The following is an 18,226-nucleotide window of genomic DNA, read 5'->3' as shown; positions in this document are numbered from 1 at the left end:
TCAATGGCAGTCTGGCTGCTTTATTCAGCCATCTTACCTTCGTCTGGTCGCAACCTTTTAGATCCGGAACATCGCACGATGCGCGTCTGGTGTTGATACCGTTGAGATGCGTATGCGCTCCAAGAGCCTACTTGCGCCACGGCGCCCCGTTCGCTTGGCTGTCTTTCTCGCCGCGGTCTTTGTCACAGTCTTCTTAATTTTTCCTCCATTCGAATCTAGACCGATTCTATTATTCCCTAGCACCAGCAGCCGACTTGAGGAGATCACATTTCGCAAGAGTTCTTTCGACTGGGCGACCGTGGAGCAACATCACCCCGTCACCTCCTTCAAGCCCCTACCAACGGGTAAACCGCTAGGCCTTCCTTCGATCCAGCACGAGTTCGGCGTAGGTAATCCGCATCCAGAGGCCCCGAAGCGACAAAAGGCCGTCCGCGATGTATTCATCCGAAGTTGGAACAGCTACAAGAAATTTGCCTGGGGTCGGGATGAGTTAGCGCCCGTAAGCGCTGGGGCTAAGGACACATTTGGAGGATGGGCTGCGACTCTGGTTGATTCTCTCGACACGCTCTGGATCATGGAGCTCAAGGATGAGTTCCGCGCCGCGGCCAGCGTAGCTGTACAGTTGGATTGGGCCAACACAACAGCCACCAGCATAAATATGTTCGAGACCACGATAAGACACCTAGGCGGCCTGCTTAGTGCGTACGATCTCAGTGGCGAGCCTGCCCTCCTCGATAAAGCGAAAGAATTAGGTGATATGCTTTATATGGGATTTGATACCCCAAATCGCCTACCGGGCTTTTGGGTCAACTTCGAAGACGCCAGGAATGGAACCCAGCTAGCTGGCACGCACGACCCGTCAGCTTCTCCAGGCTCATTAGCTATGGAGTTTACCCGTTTATCCCAGCTGACGGGAAATCCGAAATACTTCGATGCCGTGGATCGCATTACGAGGTTTCTGGAAGGCACGCAATTCAAGTCTAAACTTCCTGGGATGTGGCCGAAGATGATCAATTTCAGAGAAGAACGAGTTGATACCGATAATAGCTTCACGCTGGGAGCCTTGGCAGATTCACTATACGAGTATCTACCCAAAATGTTTGCGCTACTCGGCGGCCGAGATCCGTCGTACGAGAAGATGTACATTGGAGCCATGGCAATAGCAGAGCAACACATACTTTTTCGGCCCATGGTCGCAGATCGAGATGACATCCTCTTCGCTGGCGATGCCTTCGTCTACGCCGACCGGATAGAGCACGTGTCTGATGGCCAACACCTCGCATGCTTTGCGGGTGGTATGCTTGGGCTTGGGGGCAGACTTTTCTCCGTCGATAACCATGTTGCTCTGGGTGAGAAGGTCGCGCGAGGATGTGCATGGGCGTACGACGCGTTTCCGTCCGGCGTGATGCCGGAGAACTTCAACCTCATTCCTTGCGAAGCCCGGAAGACCGGCGATACCCAGAAGGACGACGAATGCCTCTGGGATGAGTCAAGGTGGAAGAGCGAGGGAGATCCGAGGTTGAAGAAGGGCTTCCGAAATGCCCGCGACCCGAGATATATCCTCCGTCCTGAAGCTATTGAGAGCATATTTCTGTTATACAGGATGACGGGCCGACAAGATCTCCAAGACATTGCCTGGCGAATGTTTGAGTCCATTCTGAAAGCAACAGAGACGGAGCACGCCCATTCAGCTATAGCCGATGTCACCGTTCCGCCGGATCAGACGAGAAAATTGGACGAGATGGAGGTAAGCATTCACAAACGTTCCGCGGCAGATCTCTGCTTTGCTTGTTCTTCATGTCTGAGCGACACGAGTTGCTAATTCCTTCCCTCCACAGAGCTTCTGGCTTGCTGAGACTCTCAAGTACTTCTATCTCATTTTTTCACCACCGGATCTCGTTAGTCTGGACGATTACGTTCTCAACACAGAGGCACATCCGTTCAAGATCCCCAAGTAAGCAAAATCGCAGAGCTGAAAAGGACATTGACGTTTGAAATTCCGCACATACACATACTGGTTCGGATGGTGATACATGTCATGATGACTACATTTGGAGGGCCCCGCGTGGGAGGGAATTGTTTTGAAATAGCTATAAGACTGGAGAATATATGAAGTAAGATATATATACATAGTTCTGGTGAATCCCCCTAAGGCATTAAATGCAATATGCTTGCAGCCTGACAGTGACTCCGCTTAGGAACGTGTCGTCTAGGTACCCTAGTAGGCAACTAAGGTATCGGACCATTGGGCAAACAACTCAATCTGGTTGTCCTTGGCAATAGGAAGGGCTTGGAAACCATCACCCAGCTCCATCACTGTCGCACTGGCATTGCTTGCAGGCGTCCACTGGTTCAAGCCATCTCCATTCGGATCGCCGGTCTTGATAAAATTGACCCAGTAACTGTTCATGATTTCGGCAATCTCGTAGTCCTCGCTAGTCCACGGTGAGTCGGTTACGTAAAGGTTGTTGTGAACGTAGTTGATCTCGCTCATGTGAAAGGCGCCCTGGGTCTGTCCAGGCGGAGCGTGATCCCAGATATAGTTGTAAATCGACGACGTAGCATTGGCTTGCCACAACTGCGACCAGAAGAATGTTCCCACTTTTGAGCGGTCAGTCCATTGGGCATTTTCAGCTGCCGAGGCGGTGGCCGAGTCGTTGGCAGGGTATGCGGCGAGAAACTTGTCCTTCCACGTGTTGAATGTCTCATTGAAGTCAGAGATGTAAGTTGAAAGAGTGATATTGAGGCCATATTCCGCCCCGCTCTCGTCTTTAGTGTTACCCGTCATGACAGGGACATCCTGGGCAATTCCCTTCTCTAGAGTGTTGATATAAGTGTCCGGCATAGCGTAGTAGTCGAGAGTGGCCGTGAAGTCGAACTCGGAGTTGAGGAATTCGGTGACAAGATCTTCCATCGGAAGAGCGCGCATGCATGCAATATCAGAGCAGTTCATCGATGCCATGTATCTGCTCGCCGTCTCCATGTTCACGTCCAGACTCCGGTAGTTTTCCGCCAAGCTAGTGCACAGGGGTGGTGAGGGTCGCGGACGCCAGATTGGATGATGGCACCATGGAGTGGAACGCCGTGTAGAGGGCCGTTAAGCATATGGTAAGTAGCCGCCGATCCGGCGGACTGACCCATGACTGTGATGTGATTCGGATCACCACCGAAGCTGGCAATGTTCTCATGAATCCACTTCAAAGCGGCGAACTGGTCCAACATGCCATAGTTGCCGGAGCTGTTCGATCCAGCGGTGCTAAGTCTCTCCTGGTTAAGCTCAGGCGTTGCAAGCCAGCCGAAAGACCCGGTGCGGTAGTTATAGTTGACGTATACAACGCCCTTGTCGGCGATGCCTGCTCCGTCGAAGAGCGGCATTGCTGCGGTCGAACCGGCCGGATAGCTCCACATGACTACAGGCAACTTGGCATCCGTTGAGTTTGCCGCGCTCCAGACGTTGAGGTTCAGGCAGTCTTCGCCAACGGTGTAGGCGTCCGTACCGCTGCCCACAGCAGAAGGGCAGATACTGCCAAATGACTTGGCGTCCAGAGTTGAGTTCCATGCGACGATGGGCTGAGGAGCCTTGAAGCGATTGTTGCCTGCGGTAGAGGCAGCAAAGGGAATGCCCTTCCAGACGGCGATATCTGCCCAATTATCAAGAGACATGTTTGCCGGAGAGCTATTGAACGCCGGGTAGCCCTGAATCATTCCATATTTTGTCTGAACAGTAGTATCGTAAAGAGCTGCGCTTGCGGCCTGAGCCAGTGCAGCGCCGATGACGGTTTTTTGCACCATTGTTGGTAAGTGGACAAAACAATCCGGCAAGTCAAAAAAAGTGTGAGAGTTGAGAGGCAAGAAGGAATAGGTAAGTGCTCTAAGTACTGATTGGTAACCTGATTTGATGATATGTTTCGCAGCAGCCGGCATGGCTATATATATGACATCCTAAAGCCCCTTCTACAGCATTTGCGTATAATTATGGCCACCGAACATGGCTTTTCGTTACACTTGAATTGGCCAGGATCGGTGTAGCCGCCTTGGTTCAAAGCTCAGAACATGGCCTATGGGGTGATAGTCCCTGACGGATATAGCGGCTTTACTAGCATTCTATCGACTAACATCATGGCTGAGTCTTGAGCGCCTGGGGTTGCATTACGCGGCGACAGTGCTGGCGATCGTCGCCTCCCCAGCTTTCGTAATCCTCGTCTAAGTCGTCGTGGGGCTGGTCCGAGAAAATACCACCAAAATGTTCAATGTGCTCACCACAGAACGATCCATTCGGCCGCAACTACGGGGAACGCGGTGAAAATAAGTAAAGGAGCACCGCCGAAACCGAAACCGAAGCTATTTCGAAATGCTGATGTGATCCTTATGCCATAGCCAGCCTGGAGCAAGTGAGTAAGGTAGATTGAGATTGCATCGCCCAATGACATCATGTCGCACCTAGCAGGCGTTAGCTGGTACAGAAGCAGCACACACATTTGCTCCTAGAGCCCTGGTACAGAATTGCGCACACGCAAAAATAAGCCTCCGTGAGTTCAGGAGGGATCTGATTCCTTGGTTTCAGTCCGCCTTTTCCTCCAACGATTTGGTACAGTACGGTTCAACTTTTGACGAAGGTCGTTCGCAAGTGAATGAGATTTGAAGAACTTGTCTTTGCCCGAGTGGAGTAGATGAGGGGAGGACAATCTATGAGCTCCTTCGTCAGTCGGTTATGGCCATTGTAGTCCCAACGTCCGACTGGTCCATTATATGGTAATAGTGTACAGTTAGCCTGCGAATTGCTTTTTTTCTAGGTGATAGTCTCCAACATATCGTAGTCCCTTTGGTCCTCGTCTTGCAGTCACAAAGACTCGTGCAGCTAAGTACGACAGGACAATATGGAGAGGGAGGATCACTCATCTAATTTTGAGGGTTTATCATTCGTGAAACCTCATCCTGGCCTCTAACTAAAGTACTCAAGTCTTCTACAGTGATTTGGCACTAACGCCATCTCTGCCCCTTGACTTTGCTCAGAGATACCGTTGATAATGATGGATTCAGCAGGGTAAGACAGTCCGATGGAGTAGATATCATTCAGGCAATTGTGCTTTAGAGAGAAAGTTTCTATGTACAATTCAAAGTACATCTAAGAACGATAGTAACACTGGCAATATATGAAGTAGGGCAGGCAAGGTAAGCAGTAGTTTAAGGTGATTTAAGTTTTGGTCCAGTCAAAAAAGCCCCGAAACCTAATTCCTTTTCTGTTGCTCAGAGCAACTAAACGTCGTCTGACGGGCAGACAAGATAAGAGTGTGTCATTCTCGATCGATTTCCTTTTCCAGATCTCATGCGCATTGTATACAAGGCAGAAAAGCGCTTTGTCTAGATAGCCCACTTACTCATGTATCAGTGGCGCATACCTTAGGTGCTTGAAGAACTTGAAGATAATATTTTGTCATGCGCCTAGAAATATTTTCCCGGAATCTCGGAGTACACATAGCGTGCTGTAGAGAGGATAATCAAAGGCGCATGCACATTAAAACTACATCAGACAGAGCAGGAACTCAACCGATAAAAATGGAATTGCCTTCGACAGGACTATACTGTCTGCTGTAAAAGCCCTTCTTACGATATGGGTATCTCGTAATGTGCATTCGTCTGAAATTTCCTCCCTGATCATTGTCCACAAGAATAAATTGAAATTAGTGTGCATTACTTATGGGTAGCCGTATTAACGTTCAAGAAACAACATACCAGAATGTAACAGCGATTAGTGTCTAATTCACTATAAAGCGCGATGCCTTTCTATCTTGGATTTTGGTTACTGCACAAGTTATTGAAGCTAAGATTACTCAAAGACTTCATTTGAACTCTTTTATCTTTACGCAATTTCTGCAGATACGGATCTGAAAGCCAAGATGTGATTTTCTCAACGTCATGACCGGAAGATTCTTCTCCCAGCCACTCTGAATGCAACTAAATCCTTGTTAGGACAGACATTCTCTATGTATCTGATCAGGAAGGTCTTTAAGGCAACGAATGCCGACATCGTTGATTCACTATCATGAACGTCATCTTCAGTCTGCATCATATTGACTCCGTCAATGATCCATCAACGAAAAGCAGTCATTATTCCACTATCTCCACGTCTGCTCACTCTGATAATCAGCTCATAAAAGGGCAGTGAACAGATCGCTTCCAAAATCCCTAAAGAGACCTTCTTCTTTTGATGGCCATCTCCGATGCACGAGCATGAGCCTTCACGTAATGGAGGGTGCGCTTTTGCGGAATACGAGCTGAACAGCACAACAAGCCTTACAAAATTCCGGCATCGTTGAGCTTGGCTCTTCGGGAAAGCGATTTGCCCGCGGGGAGCATGGTCGAGTTGAGGGCGGAAGTGGAGGTATTTATCGCCAAGAGGAAGCCAAGCAGAAGCCAAGAGACAATAAGAAATGGGCTGCAGCATTCACATACCGCGCCCAGAAACTAGTTTGATTTCCACTGGCGTGCTGTGCCCCTCGCACCTCAAAAGCCGGGCCAAAGAAGGAAGGTCTGTTGGAGTTTCGAGGCTAATATATGGGGAGATTTTCAGCATGGTCTGCTGTTTTCGGAAAACATTTGTCGCGTGTTTTTTCTGATGGTTTGCCGAGCCAAGTCAAGGCACTGAACATGCGTGGATAATTGTCAGGAGGCGCAAATCGAAGCCCGGGACATGTTGGAAGTCGAGTCTGCTGAAGTGATAATTCGCAGCCAGTCGGCACACGCATGGTTGCTTTCTCGGCAAAGCTACCTTAATGGCTTTAAGGTACCGAGCTTACCGATCACGCATTGGCAGCTCCCTCTTTGGGTCAACAGCTCACAGTCTTGCAGGCCAAATACAACTTTGGGGCGATAACTCAAAAGTAGCGAGCTCCACCAGCGTCCGCATAATTCTCCTATCTGTTAGCCGAAGTCATCCAGCTGCATGTTCCACTCCCATCATCATTGGTCCGCAGGCGCGTTATTTCATACATGTCAGCCAGCTGATGACTTGACCATGGCCGACGTTTGTTAATTCCAGAACTGCACCGGCAACATTGGCGGCGGGCGAAGAAGTCGAGGTTTCATCCTTATTCTTCTCCTTCCTCCCTCGAGCTAGTCTCCGGCTTGTGCACTTGGCAAACCCTTGGCATCTCATGTTTGGCAATTTCTCATTGGAGGCTGACACTTGACGTTAATTCTGGGCACCAACGATCACCAGCTTCGGTTGCAGCCTTGGTGTAGTCCAATTGGCCGCTCGTGACTTGGGTTAGACTACCGAACGCGAAAAGCCCCTGATTTTGCGGACTTGTCACGGCAAGGAATCACCAGCGGCGGAATAGCCCGTCCGGAGTCCCGGCGGATGCTGTTCTATCTGGCGGAGTTTTCATCTCGAAGTCTCGCTGCTTCTACCTTCTATAGCTCCAGCGGCTTTCCCTGGCGAAGGCTGGTATCACCAGGGTAGAACGAAGTCACGATGAAATAACCAACCCACATGTGCAAGAAAATGAGGGCAACAATACCCATATTGATCAGATTCAAGCGTCTACGATAGCCATAGAGATCCAGGAAGAAGCAACTACATCGCCAATGCCTACTCAGTGCCATGTGGTGTCTATCTTAGTGTCATGATATCCTCGCGCGACCAATGCGGGGTTGTGATCGGCAGGGCTATCTGGATGCACACAGTAGATTAGGTCAATGCCGTCTGTTCTCTATCTAGTAGACGGTTGCAGAAAGTCTTAATCACCGTCCCTGTTGACATTAGCTATCTTGGCATCGGTTAGGCTTGCCCGTTCCACCTTCCATGCTCTAGTCCCAAGTCCGTCTAGGCAGTCTGGGCGACGTTCTATCTTCCTTTTTCTGCTTAGCTCAGACAGGATGTGGCTTTGATGCAACTTTATCGACAAGCAGTGCGAGATATACTCAGAAGACCAAAGATGAAGTCGAGGAAATCACTATAAAGAGAGGCGACTCGACCTTCAATCTAAGATGGTTACCTTGTCTCACCATCCGCAGCTCCATCCTCATTGACAACCTCTGCTCTTGCTCTCCCGGTTCTTGCATCAACCATGAAGTTCTCCATTGCTATTTCTCTGCTGGCCACCTTGGCCAGCGCCGTCAACGTTGATATGGCTAAGCGCGACACGTCCCCACTTGACGTCAAGCTTGAGGCTGTTGGCAACTCCGGTGTCAAGGCTGCCCTTACCAACACTGGTGACTCTGCCATCAAGCTGTTCAAGACCGGCACCTTCCTTGACAAGGCCCCCGTTGAGAAGGTTGAAGTTTTTGCTGCCGGTCAGTCTTGTGCCCATGATCTAAGGCTGGACTTTCGCTGACTCAATACATGATAGGCAACAAAATCGACTTTGATGGCATCCGCCTTCAGATTGCCACCGCCGGCCTGACCGAGAAAGCTTTCCAGACCATCGCTGCTGGCGAGACCGTTGAGGTTGAGTTCGATGCTGCCGAGCTCCACGACCTTAGCACCGGCGGCGCCGTTGAGATCGTCACTCAAGGCTCCTTCCTCTATGCCGATGCCGACTCGACCGAGATTGCTGGCGCTGTTCCCTTCAGCAGCAACAGCATCAAGACCGAGGTTGACGGTGAGGAGGCTGCCTCTGTTCGCATCGCCTTCATTGAGAAGCGCACGGCCGTACAGGCCGACTGCACTGGCACCCGCCGCACTGCCACTGTAAGTCACTCATCCATGCTCCGATCGATGCACGGACCAGCTCCGTGCCGGGTTCCACTTCTGGCCCGGATCTGACCCGAACTAACTTGCCGGAATAGGTCAACGCTATCACCCGCTGCCGCTCCCTTGCCGTTGCCGCGTCCTCAGCTGCTGCCTCTGGTCCGGCTGCCCGCATGACTGAGTACTTCAAGTCCTCTACCACTGCTACCCGCAACACTGTTGCGGCCGTCTTTGGCAGAATTGTCTCGGAGTGCGGTAGCACTACTTCTGGTGTCTCTCGCCAGTACTGCAGCGATGTTTACGGCGCCTGCTCCAGCAACGTCATCGCATACACTCTTCCGTCTCAATCCTACATGGTTAACTGTAAGTTTCTTGCTCTGTTCAAGCCCGTCTCGTGATTCTCGTCAGTCAATCAAGATCTAACGAAACCCTACCTGCGACAGGCCCCACCTTCTTCACCATGTCTGCGGCCTCTTCAACTTGCCATGCTCAGGACCAACAGACTACGTAAGTCTTTATGTCTCTAGAAAATCGAATGTGATGCTGACCGCCATAGTATCGTTCACGAGATGACGCACCTGACCCAGATCAAGGGCACCTCTGACTACAACGGCTACGGATACAACTTCGTCCGCAGCTTGACGGCTGCTCAGAACCTCAACCACGCTGACACTTACAGTAAGTCTCAGTTCTATGTCTCGACTGGCTTTATTAGCTTTAGCTTGATGAAATGCTAATGTTCCTCTTTAGCCCTCTTCGCTCAGTCCATCTACGCTGGCTGCTAAGTGCTTCGCTACTTTTAGCGATGAAACGGGATCTTGTAATGCCGACCTCAACCGAGACAGGCACAACAAAGCAAAGTGGGAGTTTTCTTTGATGGATTTTGGAAACTGTTCCTCGACCTAGGACGTGCGGTTTTGTCTCAGGCCAGAGGGCGTTCTTGTCGGTCTTTACTACATGTGTACTGTGGTGCATCGTGTGGAGATAAGCGAGTTGAATACTTTAACCATTGAATATTCCGGCACTGTTTTTGTGATATGTAGGCTAGCGTCGAGAAGATACTATTACGCAAACCCGGCATCTGAGCCCCTAGACGGAACCGAATTCCGGACTTGGTATTGAGCCATGTTCTTGGCGTTTTGAGAATGCCTCGTCTTCCGACCTCAATTCAGCCTTAACAAGGAAGCTCCGTGGTGGCCCGATTCCAATTGCCGACTAAGTACTATTGTCCTGGCTTCGGTGAATGAGAATGCGACTGCATCAATTTCAGGATGAGTGAAGCGAGGCTGCTTTGGGGTAAACATCGTGAGAACTTTCTAGCTTGGGATATTGCGCAAGGGGGTCATGGGGTGACATTGGAATTCGAGTCAGTTCTCGGCACTACTTCAATAAGTATTGGGAAGAGTGGTTCGTTGGAGCAGCTTGCTGTAAACGATAAATAGCATGATGGGATCCCCGTGTTGGAACTTGGAAGAACTGGCTTGTCGCTTGTGAAGGGCTCAGCCAGTTGAGTCCACAACCAATGGACATCTGGTGTGCCAATCAAATTCCCTACCAGGGAGTCACCGGGATTCTAGAAGACCCGAGGTCGGCGAAGTACGAATACTGCCAAAATGTGAACAGCCTCAGATGACAAGCTTCGCGAGTCACGGTGCCTTTCTTTTGTTACAAATAATGTCGAGGAGCGTTCTTTGGGTCCATCGACAACTTATGGATTCGAGTAGGTAGCGGACGTCCACAGTGGAACTCTCGCTGTGAACTCCACAAGAACCACACTGACAGAAAATTAAATTCTACTTCATAAATCTCCATGATCAAAATTTTAAGCATAAGAGTTGGAATGAACTCTGTCGTCACGTCACCACACTGCAAGACTCCTTTTCTTCTTTCGGTCGCTTTAGTTTCATCCCTTTTCATCAGCATTGGGGCTGGACATTTTGTTCCTTGCTCGCTTGCATCCGAATTGATTGCGCAACGTGGATTTCTCCCAGGATCCTCGGACAGAAAAGGTAGAGCTCGGGCCTATAAAGAGCAGCGCCAAGAATTAAGATTAATTAAAGTTGTGCTCTCCCGTCGGTCGGTTGGACTCTGCTACCAGGGAGAGGCCTGTCTTTTCCGTGTTTCATGACCCGTCAGCACTCGGTTCGAGTTGTCTGAAAGCTGATGACGAGGCCCATGAACGCCACACCGTTGCAATGAGCTGCGGGGAGATGGCCGTGAACGCGACAAATCTTGAGGATTCCAATTCTGTTGACTCGGGTTTTCGACTTGCCCATTAATCATCACAAAAGGCCTAAACGGAGCAGTGCTCCGCGACGAGACAACCATATCCATCACTAAGACCCGGGACCGTCTCATGCGTCATGCAAGCAACTACCGATCAAATCGGGTGCCCCCGGACCTCCAGTCACATTGGAATTTCTGCTACCACTTCATTACCAAGTCTTGCGCCAAATCTACTTGACGGCTCGATAAAATATCAACTGAGACTCGTCGAGTCCACAGTAGAGTGTCAAGTGCATGTTTTGAGAACAATACAACCAGCACCAGCAACTACAAACAAGCGGTCGAGACGTTGGTGCCACGACAGCATGCGACACCAACAAATGAATTAAGCCAAGCTTTTGAAGTATAGATGCGGCGCCTCCTTTAGTTTCGATTGCCGCTGGTCGGGGCCGCCGCGAGCACCAGGCGTTGGTCGAACGTTCAACTTGAAGCGTCGGGGGACTGCCCATGCGGACTCCCGGTAGATGATCCCGACTGCCGCCCAGGTCTGTCAGAATGGCCCAGGCTCAGAATCAGACCCGTGAGCTGTCTCGCTCCCACCAATACGGTCGTCCGCGTTCCTGTTCCGACGACTCACCCAACCACGAGCCCCGTCCCCGATGTGACCGCCGATCCCGCCGAGACTTTGTTACCCACCGCCCCCGTGCGAAATAGATTGATCTGTCATCCATGTGGCCAGTCGCCGGCGCTCCGCCTTTGTGGTCCGTCCAATGTTTTGGCGGCCAACTTCAGTGGCCCGAGCCCACGCGTACGGGGGGGTGTTCTCCGTTGTTCGTTATCGCCAAGACCTCAGCTTTCCTTTTACAGGAGAAAGACTTGTTTGAGCCAAATGGAAGAAGCTGGGGCTCGGCAGCCAAGGGCTCGGGCGCCTGTCGAGTAACAAAGAAGCGGGAGGCTTCTTACTGAGCTTCTCGATAGTGATATCAACAATTCGCGGGGCAAACTGAGAACTAGAGCTCAAAAGCGAGGCTCTCTGTAAGGGAACACTGAGATTTTGGACATCCCCTGAGACTTCTGCCGTCTGTTGGAGGTCTGGTTTAGTATGTTTACTGGGATCTTGCTGAACACGGGCTTTCATCGAGTGACATGGAGCTACGGGCTTGTTTGTCCACCCCCTCGTCCCCCTTGACGGGATGTCGGGCCACTGCTCCACGATGTGGGATGCCCATCATCTGAAATTGTCTGGGCAAATAGGTGTTAGACGTAAGTATAAGAAACGCCTCGAATCCAGCTTCTCTCTCCTTTCTCTCATCCAAGCTTCCCACTTCGTCCTTCACTTCACCCGCATTGCTCTCCAGCGCCTCCCCTTCTTTGACCCAATTCATTCTTTGCTCTGTGAGCTTTTCATCCGTTCTTTCACCGCTTCATCCACCTGGTTTTTGACAAACAACCCCCACAACCATTCAAGATGTACACCAAGGCTTTCCTCACTGCTCTGGTCGGCGCCACCGCCGTCTCTGCCCACGGCTACGTTGAGACCATCACCGCCGGCGGCAAGACCATCGACAACTACAACCCTACCTCTGCCCCCTACCAGAACCCCGCCCCTGATGTCCCCGGCTGGGCTGCTCAGCAGCAGGATCTCGGCTTCGTTGCCCCCGACGCCGCCGGCCAGGCCGACATCATCTGCCACAAGTCCGCTACCCCCGGAAAGACCAGCGTCACGGTCGCCGCCGGAGAGACAGTCACCGTCAAGTGGAACACTTGGCCTGAGTCTCACAAAGGTCCTCTCATCGACTACCTAGCCAAGTGCTCCGGAGACTGCTCCAGCGCCACCAAGGCCGACCTCAAGTTCTTCAAGATCGCCGAGAAGGGTCTGACCGGCAGCAGCTGGGCCGCCGACGAGCTCATCAGCAACGGCCTCAAGTGGGACATTGCTATCCCCAGCGACATTGCCCCCGGCAACTACGTTCTCCGCCACGAGATCATTGCCCTCCACAGCGCTGGTCAGGCCAACGGTGCCCAGTTCTACCCCCAGTGCATCAACCTCGAGATCACTGGCAGCGGTTCCGCCACGCCCTCCGGCACTGCTGGTACCAGCCTGTACACTGCCAACGACAAGGGTGTTCTCTTTGACATCTACAGCGGTGCTACTAGCTACCCTATCCCTGGGCCTGCTCTGTACAGCTCCAAGAAGCGCCGCAACCACGCCCGCGACCTCTTCATCGTTGACTAAATGGTTCCATGTTGTGCGGAAATCATGGTATGAAAGACTCCAATGTAAACATCACTGCAAAGACAGACGGCAGGCCTGTCATGTTGATCAAGGGGAAGTCGAGCATTTTGGAGAGAATGCTTCAAAGTTCGCCAATAACCTGCACTTGCATGGTTGTTCGGACAGTTTTGTTTCTGATTCACTGTACATCAGTTAGCCTCGACGATCGTCCCTCGGCACTTTGATCGAGCGGATGAGCTTCGGCTGGAGGCAACCCGTTAAACAAAGCATCGTCAGTGTATATACCCGTCTTTGGACGCATGAATAGATATGCTCTTAGGCACCACCTGAAAATCTCTCCCTCTCTCTGTGAAACTTTCGCGCGGTTCTGACATCCACGGCATTCCGGTACTTGTGATTTTGGCGGCTTGGCACGACACGGCAGAGAAATTTAGCGGGATTTTGATCGCGGCCCCTAATATATGGCGGCACACGTCCTATCAATTTTCATGAAACCTGGAAAAAACAACTTGGTGTGCATGCCTCGCATTCAATGCTGCACCAAACAACTTCATCCCAGTTTCCCACGTTGGGTTTCACTATCCATTCAATACAGATCTTGTTATTGGCAAGCAAGTGCCGCCAAAAAGCTTGGCATGCTGATCCAATCCGGCTTATGAAGCGCCTGCAAGTCATGAAGTCTAATCGGGATCTGGTGGACACCGCAAGTAACAACTGCCACGAGGAAGATGAAGGCACAGGGCACACTGAGCTACCTGCGGCATGCGAGTCGATGCGAGAGTTTCGGACCGGCAGTAAGCGAAAGTTTGAAAGTTTGACTTTTTCGTCTGCAAAGACAAGAAGTGCTCTACACGTTGATCTTGAATTGAACTTCGGTTCTCCTTGGCGTGGGCAATATGTTTACTCCGTAGCCTCATGAGATGGCTGCACCCTGCAATGTTTGCAACGGCCACATCCTGCGCATGCGGCCGCCCCAAAAGGAGGTATCTGAAGTAAAAAAAAGATACGAAGATATCCTTGCAACACAGCTTATCAAAGAGCCATAGAGTGTAACGAAAGGGTCTGCCTGTACCCGGATTCTTGGAGTAAGTAGTAAAACAGCGACCCCCAATTGGGAAGCCGCGCAACCGAATTTTCATCGAACATCCTCTTGGGATCGTGCGCGACCGATTTGATGATGACGTGAGGATAGTCCTTCTACCTTGGGTTCATACATGTTGTATGCATGTTCTCAAGCCGAACAGGCTGCGCCTCCCTGAGTCCCCGAGCCTTATCGGGATCTTGAGTGCCTCGTATCGTCCAATCCAAAGAGACCAACAGGAAGCCGAGATTCCGCCTGGCTGGTCCAGTAGTCATCCGTCCAGCTAACGGTAATGCAAGGACAAAGCTGACTGCATACGAATTAGCCACTTTGGGGGCTATCATGTCAGCTTGCCCTTCTAAACCATATGTTTGTGTTACTCTAACTGCACTGCCCACGAAGGCAATCGTTCCGTCAAGGGTCTTGGGACTGAGCGGCTCGAGTGCGATTGGTCATGTCCTCAATGTTCTTTTCAGGCAGACACTTTTATTCCATAGCCTGACCAAGTTAAGTCTTATGGCGATCGCATCGATACCAATGCTATGGCTCATCTTGAAGGTATTTCAGCTTGATGACATCTCGCAGCGTCATACTACAAAAACTTCTCTTGTTGACGGCAAATCTTGTCGAATTTCCTTCCGGCCTCGACACAATTTTGCAAGAACGAAGACTCTCCAATGTACTTCGTATTCTTCAAGGACTCGGTATCAACCTAGACCAATCTTGAGAAAAACTACATGTTGACATAAGGTTAATAACAACCTCATCATAACGACATGATATGTCTAGTAGATAGCTCGGTGCATGTAACGAAGAAGCTCTTCGAATTAGCGGCGTTTCTTATCTTATGTGGTTCAATGAGGCTGCGAAACCTGTCTTTGCTATATTTAAATCAGGGCTTGAATGAATCAGGCTGCGTCTGCACATTGCATCCATTTTCGACTAGTACGGTTCGAGGGAGGGGTTCCAGCTGAGGTCGACGGGTGCATACTTACCCATAAGTACAACAAGATAGTGTACTGCAAGTAAGATTTGTCGACTCGTTGTGTACCTACTTATTAATGACCGGCAGCCTCGGTATTCTGACCACGCAAACTCTGCCCGTTTTTGTTCATCATTCCTTCTGGTTTTGCGCCGATTATATTGTCAATATTCGCAACGTCCCAGCCTGCAGAAAATTTATCTATTCTAGATACCATCCATGCGATGGACTCGCCTGAAGATGATTCTAGGCGGCGGTGGCGACCTCAGAGCATATCACACAGGCCTTGGAGACGAGAGGTCCTGCATGACAATCAACCCTCTCCTGATCTGATCATCACTCCCCCGCTCGACCAATACGAGATGTCGCCTCGGCCGATCTCAGCCTTTTCACGGCTGACTGACGAGGAGACGCCGTGGGACAGGCCACTTCTTTCCAGTCGATCTAAGAGCATTGATGAAGACAGCCAGGGCTCGAGCGACAGACAAACGAATGACTGGGCCTACGCCAAAGTCAGGACAGACCCGCGAGACCAGCACGAACCAAGGCTCAAAGCGGTTCACAACAAGGACCAATACAAGTCGAGGTCCGAGCTGTCTAATATAGAAGACTCGACAAAGACATCGAAGCCCATCACCCGAACAAAATGGTCACGCTTACTCAACGGATGGATCGTTCATTTCCCTGCAATATTGGTGACGATAGCGGTTCTCCTCATCGGCTCGGTCAGATTCTACTGGTATCCAGAAATTGGCCCGGTAGTTGGCGGTTATCGATTGGACACCGATGTTATCAGTAACATCCTCCAACTTGTGGCTAAACTACACGAACTTCTCATCGTGGCGTCACTGTCAGCTGTTGCTCTTGCAATTTATCGACGGCATCTGGTCACAAGTGGTATTCGGTTGGGATTTCTTACGGGGGGATATCGAGTTGGCGATCTCACCTATCTGACAAGTTCTGCATTCCGACGCCAAGGTCTCGACACCTCGAAGCCCTGGGAGATGCTCCTGCCCGCATTCCTAGTCTTCGCCACTATAGTCTCGACTATCGTTGGACCAGCATCTGCCGTCTTGCTTCTGCCCAGTCTAGGCTGGTACGAGTTTGACACCAGCTTAGCGTTCAGCAAGATTGAGCCCCCTCTATTGTATGGGGTGACTCGTAACAAAACATGGTTCGAGTCCCCATTTGGTAGATCCGCCGAATGCAAGGGACCTGCAGGAGTACAAAGAAGATACTGCACAGCTAGCGGTTTCCCTGAGATCTTGAGCTGGGTGCGGGACTACGCGGCGACGGACTTGACCAACAACATCACGTTCCACGCCACATCATCAGAAATCAGGCGTCATTTGGTATTTACGCAGGCTGATGAGAAATCGAGCGTCGCCTCAACCACCCTTTGCACCACCCCACCGCACTTTCTTATGACTAATGTCGGCCTCTTTCAACAATTCATTCGCAACTCTGACGTTGGTGTCATATCTCGCGAGCCTCGCTACCGACTTACAGCTGGGGGAGGCGTCAACATTACCTCCCCTTCAGGGAATGGAACTGGGCTGTACCAGCCGTTCGTGCAGTCCAAATGCGCGATTTACGACAGGAGTCACTTGCAGAAAACTGTAGAGTCAGTATATTTTCCATCTAAGGATCTAAATTGCTTCAACGATCCAGAATGTAGCCAGTCTCAGGAAAATCCCAGGCGTTTCACGAAGGATTGGCTGGACGATCCAAAATACGACGACATTTCAGCTGCAAGCACCTACTTTTTGGAAAAAGAAAACACGTCAATTGCATTTATGAATGGAATAGTTCCTGATGCCACTCTTGGGCAGGAGAAAAATTTGGTTTATATTTGTAGCTTACTTGCAAGCTGGGCGCCTTCCAAGTTCTCAGTCGACCCAGGCGTCAGCGACACTCTCCATTCGTCACTGAACGATGACGAGAGTATGCGAAAGATATACCGCAGCAGCAACAACACCGATGTCCGCGTCATGAAGTTTCATGCGGATTGGTTCAGACATCTCAACCCAGGATGGAACTTATCGGACACAGCCCGAGCCACGGGTATCGGACAGATCATCATGAACTTTTCTTCGAAGCAAGAACAAAATGGGACCACGGTGAACGTTTTGGCTCCTGTTGACGGCACCAACAACACTGCAGCAGAAATTTTCCTTGCCAAAGTCTTCGGAGTTTACCTGTTGGAGGGCCTAGCGAGAGGCAATCTAGAACAAAGGACCCGGGTCAAGTTGAACGAGACTGAGGATCAGCTGACGTATCTCGACTTGAACGAACAACACGGCTACCGAGGCGGTATTCATACAGTAAGTCATTACAATAATACACACCATCGAGATAAATGGAACGGCAACACTGTCGAGGTCAGTTCAAGCTTCGCGGATTTCAAGGCAATGCTCAACACGACTTTCCCAATGAATTTCACTGCGGAACGCTACGGATACGGATCAGGTCAAGGACGTAAGACATTGGAATTTGCTCAGGTCATGATGCTTATCTACCTCGGCACCATCACCTTCTATGCTGCATCAGTCGGAATCGGATATGTGCTGGAACTTCTCAAGTTCAAGTCAGGTGGAAAGCGCATCCGGGTCCTAAGCGTGATACCGTGGTCAGATTTACAAGACTTGATCATACTCGCACTCAAGACGCCGCCTCCATCCGATGAAGACCTGGCAGATGCTGGAGCTGGCGTCACTTCGGAAAAAGTGTGGGAGAAGGTTGTGAGAGCGGAGTCTGATGATAAACGCAACGTTCAGCTAGCCTTCCAGGAGACAACACATACGAGGAAGCTAGATGTAACTCGAAAGGAGCGGTATTACTAAGACTTATCTCTATTGGTCTTATTTGATTTTTCGTCTCATCAAGTTCGGATGTTGTTTGGCGCTCAAGGACGACTTCTTCTTACGCATAATATTAAATACTTTTACCTTACATCTTAGTTATTACTTTCTGCACAAAAGATTCAAAGCTTCGAGAATTGCATCCAAG

At 50.5% G+C, this 18,226-nt stretch overlaps 5 protein-coding genes across 5 annotated transcripts; 4 read left to right on the top strand and 1 right to left on the bottom strand.

Annotated features, from left to right (window-relative positions):
• The first annotated feature begins 732 nt into the window (after positions 1-732).
• Positions 733-2,113, top strand: BDZ83DRAFT_601357 (glycoside hydrolase). Its single transcript, XM_060507094.1, has 2 exons — positions 733-1,747; positions 1,839-2,113. Exons 1-2 carry the CDS (start codon positions 758-760, stop codon positions 1,956-1,958), a joined length of 1,110 nt encoding a protein of 369 aa, XP_060370557.1. The 5' UTR covers positions 733-757; the 3' UTR covers positions 1,959-2,113.
• Positions 2,114-2,218: 105 nt separating this feature from the next.
• BDZ83DRAFT_715575 (Alpha/Beta hydrolase protein) lies at positions 2,219-3,792 on the bottom strand (the record flags this gene model as incomplete). The annotated part of the gene is given in 3 exon segments (XM_060511761.1): positions 2,219-2,289; positions 2,299-2,977; positions 3,049-3,792. Coding segments are annotated over 3 exon segments (1,494 nt in total).
• A 4,277-nt stretch (positions 3,793-8,069) lies between these two features.
• BDZ83DRAFT_737425 (neutral protease 2-like protein) lies at positions 8,070-9,529 on the top strand (the record flags this gene model as incomplete). The annotated part of the gene is made up of 6 exons (XM_060513014.1): positions 8,070-8,295; positions 8,352-8,692; positions 8,791-9,055; positions 9,136-9,199; positions 9,249-9,370; positions 9,443-9,529. 6 exons carry the CDS (start codon positions 8,070-8,072, stop codon positions 9,475-9,477), a joined length of 1,053 nt encoding a protein of 350 aa, XP_060370555.1. The 3' UTR covers positions 9,478-9,529.
• Positions 9,530-12,386: 2,857 nt separating this feature from the next.
• Positions 12,387-13,154, top strand: BDZ83DRAFT_715573 (family 61 glycosyl hydrolase; the record flags this gene model as incomplete). The annotated part of the gene is made up of 1 exon (XM_060511760.1): positions 12,387-13,154. One exon carries the CDS (start codon positions 12,387-12,389, stop codon positions 13,152-13,154), a length of 768 nt encoding a protein of 255 aa, XP_060370554.1.
• Positions 13,155-15,210: 2,056 nt separating this feature from the next.
• Positions 15,211-18,226, top strand: BDZ83DRAFT_373406 (uncharacterized protein). The gene is made up of 2 exons (XM_060502656.1): positions 15,211-16,841; positions 16,917-18,226. The coding sequence occupies exons 1-2, from the start codon at positions 15,442-15,444 to the stop codon at positions 18,058-18,060; spliced, it is 2,544 nt and encodes an 847-aa protein (XP_060370553.1). The 5' UTR covers positions 15,211-15,441; the 3' UTR covers positions 18,061-18,226.

The sequence above is a fragment of the Colletotrichum acutatum genome (genome assembly GCF_030867785.1).
Source record: "Colletotrichum acutatum strain CBS 112980 chromosome Unknown BDZ83scaffold_6, whole genome shotgun sequence".
Lineage (NCBI taxonomy): Eukaryota > Fungi > Ascomycota > Sordariomycetes > Glomerellales > Glomerellaceae > Colletotrichum > Colletotrichum acutatum.
Note: the sequence above shows the minus strand (reverse complement) of the source record. Positions and strands in the feature narration are given on the sequence as shown.